Source organism: Dendrobates tinctorius, unplaced genomic scaffold, assembly GCF_039654945.1.
Source record: "Dendrobates tinctorius isolate UK_male_01 unplaced genomic scaffold, ASM3965494v1 ptg000322l, whole genome shotgun sequence".
NCBI lineage: Eukaryota > Metazoa > Chordata > Amphibia > Anura > Dendrobatidae > Dendrobates > Dendrobates tinctorius.
Window position 1 is genome coordinate 2,230,264 of NW_027361989.1, and position 13,595 is coordinate 2,243,858.

Here is a 13,595-nt window from a genome sequence, read left to right on the forward strand (position 1 = left end):
CATTATTTAGAATAGGATCATCAGGTTTCAAAGAAAACGCCCAATCCTGGGGATTGCCGCACAGCAAAGAGATGACAATTTTAACCCGCTGCGCGGAGCTCCCCGACGAGTTAGGCTTCAAGGCAAAAAAATAATTTGCAATTATTCTTGAAATTCAAAAATGTAGACCGATCCCCAAAAAACACATCAGGAGTAGGGATCTTTGGTTCAGCAGCATGTGAATGAGTAAGATAGGCGGAAATTCCCCGCACTTCCGCAGCAAGCTGCTCCACATGATCAGACAATTGCTTCCTCTCCATTGAGAGAAAAAAAATTCCCCCTACGGCCTCAGAGATATAGAGGAAAAAATATACACAAAGAAATTCTGACACCTTCTTTTTTTTTTTTTTTTACAATTCTTTCCTGCTATTGAGTACCCTAGGATCTGCGGTATGGCCGGTGATTCTGTTATGGATGAGTCACCGAAGGAGGAAAAAACAAAAATAATAGCTAAGTCCAGAAAACCAGAGAAGTTGGCAGTTATCAGATTGCAGACCCCTGATCCTATCCACAACAACTAGCAGTAGCCGTGGGGGGTTCCTACGGTGCCCTAGACCCCTCGATCACAGCCGGAGAACTAAATAGGCCTAAAGAAAGAAAGGGGAAATCTAAACTGCCCCAGAGCAGACCCCAAAGCAATAGGCAGCCCCCAACATATAATGACGGTGAAGCAAGATGAAAAACACTAACACAGATAGAAAGATAGGATGAGCAAATGATGGGGCCCAAGCTAACTAAATAGGACAGGATAGAAAAGCTGCTGTCTGCAATCCGCAAAAAACCCTATCCAAAAAATGTCCCAACCGTCTGATAGGAGAAACAGGCCCTGAAGTCGCTAGGCTTCAAAAGACTATATCAGCACTCAGGTATATTCTGAAGACAGAGCCAGAGATCAACAGATCAGAGAAAAAATGGAATTCAGCTCACCCCCGGCCGGGGATGGCTGAACTCCAAAAAAAAACAAGGCAAACAAAACCAGAACTAAAGTGTACAAAAGGCAGAGCAAAACTTCACTTTGAGAAGCAGAAATCAGACTGGTCTCCAAGAATCCAGCAGGAAAATCACCGGCAAGGCAGCAGGGCGTCGGCTGCCTTATATCCAGTCATCAGTTCCTGTGACCCAGTCATCATCTACCTGCTCAGCTGTTTGGTAATCAGCCTCACTATCTTCCTTCGCCAGAAGAGGGAGTTCATCAGACCTCACTGGTGAAGGGAAAAATGAACTCACAACAGGATCCCATCTGTGTCTCCCCACTATTCTAACAATGGACTCTCTCTCCGCGATCATTTCCTCCTCTATACGGTTATTATGGGGAATGACACTGTGATGACTTTTCTTCTGGAAGAGACACAGATCACATGTGACTAATATTGCAGTGTGAATAGAAACTTATATTTTCCGGTATTTTTCTGCCCTTACATTGTGGGTTATGAGGTGTTTGGGGCTTGTTTTTTGTTCCGCCCTTTTCCCTTTGTTGTTATCTTTCCAGTTGGTAATTGGGATTCTAATATAAGCCCATATATCCCGGGAAGTGTCAGGTGCTGGGATCTCATTATATTATTAATAACAATTTCATTCCCGATTATTCCCGTCATTTATTGCTCGTTACATTCTCTCTATATAATAACAGATTCCTCTTTGTTACACGTCCTAATACTGATCATTTATATCTCTATATTGTAGAGGAAACATTTCTAGGAGTGTATACACTTCACCACAAACACTTCCCATAGATTTTATTATCATCACTGTTATTAAGCTGCTTTTCTCTTTATATCTTTACCATATCACTGTTTATTCTCTTTTCTTACCCGTTGCACAGTTGCACTCTCACTGGTCACTTGGTGGGGTCACATTTGGCACTTTTCACATGCAGTTTTGTTTCCAGACCCCCCTCACTATCACTTTACCTGATTGATCACTACCAGATGGCTCTATGCAGCATTATTCATCTTGGTCTTACCAACAGGTTTTCATCCTGAACCTCCTGCTTCACTGGGGATGCTGAACTCTCGCGTGGTGTGGCCTAGTCCGGTCTCCATGGCGACGAGTCCATCCAGTGTCATTCCGGTCACTCCTCTTCGGTGTGACACCATCCAATCAGAGGTGCCTGGAGGCGGAGTTACCCGGGATGGCGTGTGACGCTGTTTCCTGGATCCCGCACGTGACACACCACCCGGGGGCGTCACAGATGCATGTACCCACGTGGGGTATACTCGCTCCCTGTGACCTCTGATTGGCATTTGCCCCAGGTCGCTCGGTTTGCACCAATAAGCCATCAGGGGTATGTCCCAACCACTATTAGGTGTCACGCCAACATTTTACTCTGATGGCACTTTTGCACATGGCCACTAGATGGAGCTACAACATTTGACATTTGCCTGAATTTTTATATCTACACATGGTTTACACAAATTATATTTTCTTGTGGTAACTCTATACTATTTATCATTAGAAGCTGTGTATTTCTGTAATTATTTGTATGTATACATGATTGATTACCACTTCTGGCTCTGTAAAAACAATCCCCTTTAACCCCTTTCCGACACCGGGTGTAAATATACTTCCTCCCTTTGATGTGGGCTCCGGCGGTGAGCCGACATCTTTTCCGGCACGTCAGCTATTTTGAACAGCTGCCATTTGCCCCGAACAACCTCTGACAGCGGCATTTAATGCGCACTTCCAGCAAGTGCACCGGAAATCCCGCCCATCGGTGACCCCGTCACAGGATCATGGGTCACCGATGGGTTGGCATGAGAACCAGAAGTCTCCAGCAGACCTCTATGCTTGTCACTGCCGGAATGCTATGAACTCCACTCACTAGCCAAAACCGCACGGACCAGGGATCATCCCGCCGATCTCCCGCTCTCCTTTTAACATGGGCAAAACGCTACTCAGACAACACAGGGTGAGGGTAACACAGTGTGGCCATGCTTTATTGTACCACAGAACAGGCAGATAACACATAGAACACGAAGAAAAGATGAGGTGGCACTCACCAGTGTAAAAAGTCTGTTCTTTATTGATCAAGCAGTTCACAGCGTGTCCTCAGGGAGATGGAGTATGCGAGTGACGACGGCCATTTTGCGCTTCTGCGGGTCCACACTTTCTTTACTTGGTGTGCACCCGAAGTGTCCAGTTACATGAGCTCATCATGGCTCACTGAGCAGTATCGCACCGAGCACATGTGGCGGCCGTGATTTCCCTGCCGTGCAGTTTATCTCTTTGTATGCTAACACATAGAACAGTCCCAGAAAAATACCCAAGATGGGGAACACAACAGAGTCTCACCCTCCACTGACCCGCCAGGATAATAGCAGCTGTGACTACAGATCTTCCAGGGTCGCAACTCCACCTGTGGCACACACACACAGGGGGTAATGACAAGCATAGGAAATTGACAGTCCATACAAGGTACAAGGCCAGTTGATCCGAGGATCACAACCTGTCTCCAAACGTATCCATGGTTCAGCGATGGTCAATGGAGCAGATCTGTATTCTTCCAACCGAGGCTGAAAACCCCTAGGTTGTTTCCTATAGAATGATAGATCCGTGTCCCTTGTGATGATGTTGTGGCTGCTGTCCTGTCTCTTGTCCTTTGGATGTATAGATGTCAATATTACCGGCTGACACAAACAAAAATCTGTTTTCTTGACCAACCAGAAATCAACACTTACATTTAAAGCCAACATACAGATAACATTCTATTATTCTTCGTTTGCTAAAAAATATTCATCTGGTTAATTAAGATACAATGCTGTAAGTCTTCACAATGCCAAAAGTAAAAAAAAGTTTTTAAAAATGTTAAAAAAATATAAAAGTTCAAATCACCCCTCTTTCAAAATACAGCAATAAAAAAATCAAACATACACATACTTGTTATAGCCGCGTTCAGAATCGCCCGATCTATCACTATAAAAAAGAATTAACCCGATCGCTAAATGGCGTAACGAGAAAAAAGGTCAAAACGCCAGAATTACTTTTTTTGGTTGCCGCAACGTTGCATTAAAATGCAATAACGGCCGATCACAAGATCGTATCTGCATCAAAATGGTCTCCATTAAAAACATCAGCTCGGCAAGTAAAAAATAAGCCCTCACCCAATGCGAGATCATAAAAAATGGAGACGCGACGGGTATCGGAAAATGTTGCAATTCTTTTATACTTTACCTAATAAAGAGGAGTTATTTTTACAGTGGCTATGGAAAGTATTCAGACCCCTTTAAATTTTTCACTCTTTGTTTCATTGCCGCCATTTGGTAAATTCAAAATCATACTATCTATTCCTGACACTGGAGTGGCTTATAAGCTTCCGAAGTAAATAGTTTGAGGTCTGGGATCTGCCAATATGGGGCTAGTTTTCTGACTGTTTCGGATAACATGATACATGATTTTAGTTTTTTTTGTCTAGTCTCGCTTGAATATAGGTCAATATTAAATAGTCTCCTGATGAGTCGCCTTTGGTGAGGACGATGAAGCCCATAGAAATGAGAGGCTTGGAGAGTGAGTGTTTATACGTCACCTCACCCGATATATTGAACTGTGGGGTATATGTTTTTTTCTATTAGTCACCTTCTGACTAACCTTCAGAGGGTGAATTATGGGTATAGTTTTACATTTGGAATTAATAAAGTTTAGTTTTATGTCAGCAAACATGAGGAATGACAAGAGACAACCCATTTAAGAAGATTCAGTTTGGGTTAAAACTACTCCGACACTATGAATATAAAAAAGTCTTCTCCCCTATGTGACGACTCTGATGTTTATTAACAGATGATTTCCAAGTAAAATATTTCCAACATTAAGAAAATGAAAAAGGCTTCACTTCTGTGTGCCTGCTCTGATGGCGATCAAGGAGCGCTTTGTGGTTAAAATATTTCCCACATTAACAGGAAAAAGGCTTCTCCTCTGTGTGAGTTCTCTGGTGCTTAACACAATTTGATTTATTGTTAAAACATTTGCCACATTCTGAACATGAAAAAGGCTTCTCCCCTGTGTGAATTCTCTGGTGCTTAACACAATCTGATTTATTGTTAAAATATTTCCCACATTCTGAACAGGAAAAAGGCTTCTCCCCTGTGTGAATTCTCTGATGGCGATCAAGACTTATTTTCCATTTAAAGTCTTTCCCACATACTGAACATGAATATGGCTTCTCTGCTGTGTGAATTATCTGATGTTTAACAAGACTTGAATTATGAGTAAAACATTTCCCACATTCTGAACAGGAAAAAGGCTCCTCCCCCGTGTGGGTTCTTTGATGGCTATCAAGACTTATTTTCCATTTATAATATTTCCCACATTCTGAACATGAATATGGCTTCTCTGCTGTGTGAATTCTCTGATGTTTAACAAGATTTGGTTTCTGAGTAAAACGTTTCCCACATTCTGAACATGAAAAAGGCTTCTCTCCTGTGTGGGTTCTTTGGTGTTCATCAAGATTCCCTTTGTAGTTAAAAGATTTGCCACATTCTGAACAGGAAAAAGGCTTCTCCCCTGTGTGAGTTCTTTGGTGATTAACCAAATCTGATTTCCGGTTAAAATATTTCCCACATTCTGAACAGGAAAAAGGCTTCTCCTCTGTGTGAGTTCTCTGATGGCGATCAAAATCTATTTTCCATTTAAAACATTTCCCACATTCTGAACATAAAAAAGGCTTCTCCCCTGTGTGAGTTCTCTGGTGCTTAACACAGCCTGATTTATTGTTAAAACATTTCCCACATTCTGAACATGAAAAAGGCTTCTCCCCTGTGTGAGTTCTTTGGTGGATAACAAAATGTGATTTACGTGCAAAACATTTCCCACATTCTGAACAAGAAAAAGGCTTCTCCCCTGTGTGGATTCTCTGGTGATTAACACAATCTGATTTATTGTTAAAACATTTCCCACATTCTGAACATGAAAAAGGCTTCTCCCCTGTGTGAGTTCTCCTGTGGGTAACAAATTGTGATTTCTGTGCAAAACATTTCCCACATTCTGAACAGGAAAAAGGCTTCTCCCCTGTGTGATTTCTTTGGTGGGTAACAAACTGTGATTTATGTGCAAAACATTTTCCACATTCTGAACATGAAAAAGGTTTCTCCCCTGTGTGAGTTCTCTGGTGGGTAACAAAAGTTGATTTCTGTGCAAAATATTTCCCACATTCTGAACAGGGAAAAGGCTTCTCCCCTGTATGAGTTCTCTGGTGGGTAACAAAAGTTGATTTCTTTGCAAAACATTTCCCACATTCTGAACAGGAAAAAGGCTTCTCCCCTGTGTGAGTTCTCTGGTAGGTAACAAATGTTGATTTCTTTGTAAAACATTTCCCACATTCTGAACATGAAAAAGGCTTCTCCCCTGGACGAGCTCTCTGGTAGTTAATTAAATTTGATTTCTGTGCAAAATATTTCCCAGCTTCTGAACAGGAAAAAGGTTTCGCTCCTGCGTGAGTTCTCTGGTGAGTAACAAAATGTGATTTCCATGTAAAATACTTCCCACATTCTGAACATGAATATGACTTCTTTGCTTTAGGAGCAGTTGGCTTTTTATTGCCTCTTTTGTGACTTTGATTTTCCTTAGTAGTCATTAATGAATCAGAAGATGGGACCTGTTTCAAAGGATCAGATGAGAAATCTTTGCTGTGAATGGATAATGATATATCTGGAGTAACAGCAATCACTTCAGTTCTATCTCGTATGATCTCAAGATCATCAGATTTAAAAGTTGAAGATGTCAGCTGTCCCTCTGATCTCCTGTTATAGTCATCTGCTAAGATAAAAAAACAATTATTTTTTAATAAAATATCCTTGAGTTTTATATATTTGAACATTTCTACTTAAACTGTCCATAAAAATGGCAAGCTTTGTAATAAACTTTATTTACCAAGACAAGGACAGTTCACAGTCTAATAGAAAATCTTGTTGGATGAACAGGGTCGGACTGGGATGCCTAGGGCCCACCCTATGGCTACCATAAACAGTTTTATTACGTGTTCATTTTTTGGCCTCTCCCACTAAAACGTGTGCCTTTTTGCAAGCTGTACAGTGTGCAAAAGAGAACGCTCTCAGCCTCCAATATATCGTACAGACCGCACTCTCAGCCTCCAATATATCATACAGACCACACTCTCAGCCTCCTATATATCATACAGACCGCACTCTCAGCCTCCTATATATCATAAAGACCGCACCCTCAGCCTCCAATATATCATACAGACCACACTCTCAGCCTCCAATATATCATACAGACCGCACTCTCAGCCTCCTATATATCGTACAGACCGCACTCTCAGCCTCCTATATATCGTAAAGACCGCACCCTCAGCCTCCAATATATCATACAGACCGCACTCTCAGCCTCCTATATATCGTACAGACCGCACTCTCAGCCTCCAATATATCGTACAGACCGCACTCTCAGCCTCCAATATATCGTACAGACCGCACTCTCAGCCTCCTATATATCGTACAGACCGCACCCTCAGCCTCCAATATATCATACAGACCACACTCTCAGCCTCCAATATATCATACAGACCACACTCTCAGCCTCCTATATATCGTACAGACCGCACTCTCAGCCTCCTATATATCGTAAAGACCGCACCCTCAGCCTCCAATATATCATACAGACCACACTCTCAGCCTCCTATATATCGAACAGACCGCACTCTCAGCCTCCTATATATCATACAGACCGCACTCTCAGCCTCCTATATATCGTAAAGACCGCACCCTCAGCCTCCAATATATCATACAGACCGCACTCTCAGCCTCCTATATATCGTACAGACCGCACTCTCAGCCTCCAATATATCGTACAGACCGCACTCTCAGCCTCCAATATATCATACAGACCGCACTCTCAGCCTCCAATATATCGTAAAGACCGCACCCTCAGCCTCCAATATATCATACAGACCACACTCTCAGCCTCCTATATATCGTACAGACCGCACTCTCAGCCTCCTATATATCGTAAAGACCGCACCCTCAGCCTCCAATATATCATACAGACCACACTCTCAGCCTCCTATATATCGAACAGACCGCACTCTCAGCCTCCAATATATCATACAGACCGCACTCTCAGCCTCCTATATATCGTAAAGACCGCACCCTCAGCCTCCAATATATCATACAGACCGCACTCTCAGCCTCCTATATATCGTACAGACCGCACTCTCAGCCTCCAATATATCGTACAGACCGCACTCTCAGCCTCCAATATATCGTACAGACCGCACTCTCAGCCTCCAATATATCGTACAGACCGCACTCTCAGCCTCCAATATATCGTACAGACCGCACTCTCAGCCTCCAATATATCATACAGACCGCACTCTCAGCCTCCTATATATCGTAAAGACCGCACCCTCAGCCTCCAATATATCATACAGACCGCACTCTCAGCCTCCAATATATCATACAGACCGCACTCTCAGCCTCCAATATATCGTACAGACCGCACTCTCAGCCTCCAATATATCGTACAGACCGCACTCTCAGCCTCCAATATATCGTACAGACCGCACTCTCAGCCTCCAATATATCATACAGACCGCACTCTCAGCCTCCTATATATCGTAAAGACCGCACCCTCAGCCTCCAATATATCGTACAGACCGAACTCTCAGCCTCCTATATATCGTAAAGACCGCACCCTCAGCCTCCAATATATCATACAGACCGCACTCTCAGCCTCCTATATATCGTACAGACCGCACTCTCAGCCTCCAATATATCGTACAGACCGCACTCTCAGCCTCCAATATATCGTACAGACCGCACTCTCAGCCTCCTATATATCGTAAAGACCGCACCCTCAGCCTCCAATATATCATACAGACCACACTCTCAGCCTCCTATATATCGTACAGACCACACTCTCAGCCTCCTATATATCGTAAAGACCGCACCCTCAGCCTCCAATATATCATACAGACCACACTCTCAGCCTCCTATATATCGAACAGACCGCACTCTCAGCCTCCAATATATCATACAGACCGCACTCTCAGCCTCCTATATATCGTAAAGACCGCACCCTCAGCCTCCAATATATCATACAGACCGCACTCTCAGCCTCCTATATATCGTACAGACCGCACTCTCAGCCTCCAATATATCGTACAGACCGCACTCTCAGCCTCCAATATATCGTACAGACCGCACTCTCAGCCTCCAATATATCGTACAGACCGCACTCTCAGCCTCCAATATATCGTACAGACCGCACTCTCAGCCTCCAATATATCATACAGACCGCACTCTCAGCCTCCTATATATCGTAAAGACCGCACCCTCAGCCTCCAATATATCATACAGACCGCACTCTCAGCCTCCAATATATCATACAGACCGCACTCTCAGCCTCCAATATATCGTACAGACCGCACTCTCAGCCTCCAATATATCGTACAGACCGCACTCTCAGCCTCCAATATATCGTACAGACCGCACTCTCAGCCTCCTATATATCGTACAGACCGCACTCTCAGCCTCCAATATATCATACAGACCGCACTCTCAGCCTCCTATATATCGTACAGACCGCACTCTCAGCCTCCTATATATCGAACAGACCGCACTCTCAGCCTCCAATATATCATACAGACCGCACTCTCAGCCTCCTATATATCGTAAAGACCGCACCCTCAGCCTCCAATATATCGTACAGACCGCACTCTCAGCCTCCTATATATCATACAGACCGCACTCTCAGCCTCCTATATATCGAACAGACCGCTCTCTCAGCCTCCAATATATCATACAGACCGCACTCTCAGCCTCCTATATATCGTAAAGACCGCACCCTCAGCCTCCAATATATCATACAGACCGCACTCTCAGCCTCCTATATATCGTACAGACCGCACTCTCAGCCTCCAATATATCATACAGACCGCACTCTCAGCCTCCAATATATCGTACAGACCGCACTCTCAGCCTCCAATATATCGTACAGACCGCACTCTCAGCCTCCAATATATCGTACAGACCGCACTCTCAGCCTCCAATATATCATACAGACCGCACTCTCAGCCTCCTATATATCGTAAAGACCGCACCCTCAGCCTCCAATATATCATACAGACCGCACTCTCAGCCTCCAATATATCATACAGACCGCACTCTCAGCCTCCAATATATCGTACAGACCGCACTCTCAGCCTCCAATATATCGTACAGACCGCATTCTCAGCCTCCAATATATCGTACAGACCGCACTCTCAGCCTCCAATATATCATACAGACCGCACTCTCAGCCTCCTATATATCGTAAAGACCGCACCCTCAGCCTCCAATATATCATACAGACCGCACTCTCAGCCTCCAATATATCGTACAGACCGCACTCTCAGCCTCCTATATATCGTACAGACCGCACTCTCAGCCTCCAATATATCGTACAGACCGCACTCTCAGCCTCCAATATATCGTACAGACCGCACTCTCAGCCTCCAATATATCGTACAGACCGCACTCTCAGCCTCCAATATATCATACAGACCGCACTCTCAGCCTCCAATATATCGTACAGACCGCACTCTCAGCCTCCAATATATCGTACAGACCGCACTCTCAGCCTCCAATATATCGTACAGACCGCACTCTCAGCCTCCAATATATCGTACAGACCACACTCTCAGCCTCCAATATATCGTACAGACCGCACTCTCAGCCTCCAATATATCATACAGACCGCACTCTCAGCCTCCTATATATCGTAAAGACCGCACCCTCAGCCTCCAATATATCATACAGACCGCACTCTCAGCCTCCAATATATCATACAGACCGCACTCTCAGCCTCCAATATATCGTACAGACCGCACTCTCAGCCTCCAATATATCGTACAGACCGCACTCTCAGCCTCCAATATATCGTACAGACCGCACTCTCAGCCTCCAATATATCGTACAGACCGCACTCTCAGCCTCCAATATATCGTAAAGACCGCACTCTCAGCCTCCAATATATCGTACAGACCGCACTCTCAGCCTCCAATATATCGTACAGGCCGCACTCTCAGCCTCCTATATATTGTACAGACCGCACTCTCAGCCTCCAATATATCGTACAGACCGCACTCTCAGCCTCCTATATATCGTACAGACCGCACTCTCAGCCTCCAATATATCGTACAGACCGCACTCAGCCTCCTTTCTATTGTACAGACCGCACTCTCAGCCTCCTATATATCATACAGACCGCACTCTCAGCCTCCCATATATCGTACAGACCGCACTCTCAGCCTCCCATATATCGTACAGACCGCACTCTCAGCCTCCTATATATCGTACAGACCGCACTCTCAGCCTCCTATATATCGTACAGACCGCACTCTCAGCCTCCTATATATCGTACAGACCGCACTCTCAGCCTCCTATATATCGTACAGACCGCACTCTCAGCCTCCTATATATCGTACAGACCGCACTCTCAGCCTCCTATATATCGTACAGACCGCACTCAGCCTCCTTTCTATCGTACAGACCGCACTCTCAGCCTCCTATATATCGTACAGACCGCACTCTCAGCTTCCTATATATCGAACAGACCGCACTCTCAGCCTCCAATATATCATACAGACCGCACTCTCAGCCTCCAATATATCATACAGACTGCACTCTCAGCCTCCTATATATCGAACAGACCGCACTCTCAGCCTCCTATATATCGAACAGACTGCACTCTCAGCCTCCTATATATCGTACAGACCGCACTCAGCCTCCTTTCTATTGTACAGACCGCACTCTCAGCCTCCTATATATCATACAGAACGCACTCTCAGCCTCCTATATATCATACAGACTGTACTCTTGGCATCCTATATCACATACAGACTCAGTCTCCTATAATAGATACTTTCCATAAGTGTGGTATGTACAGTAAATAGGATGCCGATATTGCGGTATGTACGGAATATTGACCTCGTATATGACATACAGGCTGTTGGCCTCTTATTAGGCCTCCTAGGAGACATACAGACTGTCGGACTCCTATAAGACATAGAGACTGTCGGCCTCCTATTAGGCCCCTTATAAGACATACAGACTATCGGCCTCCTATGAGACATACAGACTGTCGTCTCCTATTAGGCCCCCTATAAGACATACAGACTGTCGCCATCTTAGATATTGTACAGACTGCACTCTCTGCCTATATACGGCATACAGGAGGATGATAGTGTGGTCTGTACGGTCGGTATACAGGCCTCATACGACATATTAGGCCATATAAGAGCGCGGTGTGTGTGTATCTTATATTGGAGGCACTGGCAGAGATTGTGATCGGTAATGCTGCATCATGTCATGTGTTTGAGCAGGGCCGGTTTTAGGCAAAGTGGGACCCTAGGCAAAGTTTAAAATGGGGCCCCAAATGCTAACATATTGCACATCACACAGAAGTAGTTCGATTGTATTTACATGTGCTGAGTTAAGGCTGCTAAATGAGTGTGATCGACAATATTGAAGTTGTTCAACACTTGTTTCCCGGCCTCTTTCCACCGTCTGAGAAAGAATGATGGGGACAGAACAATCCCTAATGGATCAATCTGTCCCCATACAGTATCATGTTATCAGCAGCACATCTACAGTTTACACCCCATAGTCCTCCATATAATATAATGTACCCCATAGTCCTCCATATAGTATAATACACCCCCTACAGTCCTCCATATAGTATAATATACTCCCCATAGTCCTCCATATAGTATAATACACCGCCATAGTCATCCATGTAGTACAATTCACTTCCCATAGTATAATGCACCCCATAGTTCTTCATATAGTATAATGTATTCCCCATAGTCCTTGATACAGTATAATGCAGCCACACCATAGAGCATAATGCAGCCACCCCATAGAGCATAATGCAGCCACCCCAAAGAGTATAATGCAGCCCCGCCATACAATATAATGTAACCCCCATAGAATAAAATGCAGCCCCACTCTTACAGTTTAATGCAGCCACCCCTTAGAGCATAATGTAGCCACCCCAAAGAATATAATGTAACTCCCCATAGAATATAATATAGCCCCCTAATATAGTATAATGCAGCCGCTCCATAGAATATATGGCAGCCCCTAATATAGTATAATGTAGCCCCTCCATAGAATACAATGTAGCCCTCCTCATATAGTATAATACAGCCCCAATAGAATATAATGTAGCCCCTCAAAAAATATAATAGAGCCCCCATACAATATAATCTAGCCCCACATAGACTATAATGCAGCCCCCCATAGAATACAATGTAGCCTCCTCATATAGTATAATGTAGCCCACTCAGAGTATGATGCGATCACCCCAATAGAATATAATATAATACAGCCCCCCATAGAATATAATGTATCCCCGAATAGAATAGAATACAGCCCACCTCCCCATAGAATATAATGTATCCCCCTATATTATATAACACAGCCTCCCCCATAGGATATAATGTATAATGTACCCATCATGGTATATAACACAGTCACATAATATATAGCACAGCCACAAAGTATATAACACAGCCCCACAAAGTATATAACACAGCCCCAAGTGGTATATAGCACAGCACCACATGG

General features: G+C 44.1%; 1 protein-coding gene and 1 pseudogene across 1 annotated transcript; one reads left to right on the top strand and one right to left on the bottom strand.

Moving 5' to 3' along the window:
- The window catches only part of LOC141074022 (uncharacterized), a 61,726-nt pseudogene that overhangs the window by 14,859 nt on the left and 33,272 nt on the right, over positions 1-13,595 (top strand).
- Positions 2,958-7,069, bottom strand: LOC141074021 (uncharacterized). The gene has a single exon (XM_073561535.1). The coding sequence runs from the start codon at positions 6,845-6,847 to the stop codon at positions 4,925-4,927; it is 1,923 nt and encodes a 640-aa protein (XP_073417636.1). The 5' UTR covers positions 6,848-7,069; the 3' UTR covers positions 2,958-4,924.

Bases quoted from the DNA above. Each gene is read 5' to 3' on its own strand.
- LOC141074021 (XM_073561535.1), bottom strand. From the start codon at position 6,847: ATGTTCAAATATATAAAACTCAAGGATATTTTATTAAAAAATAATTGT.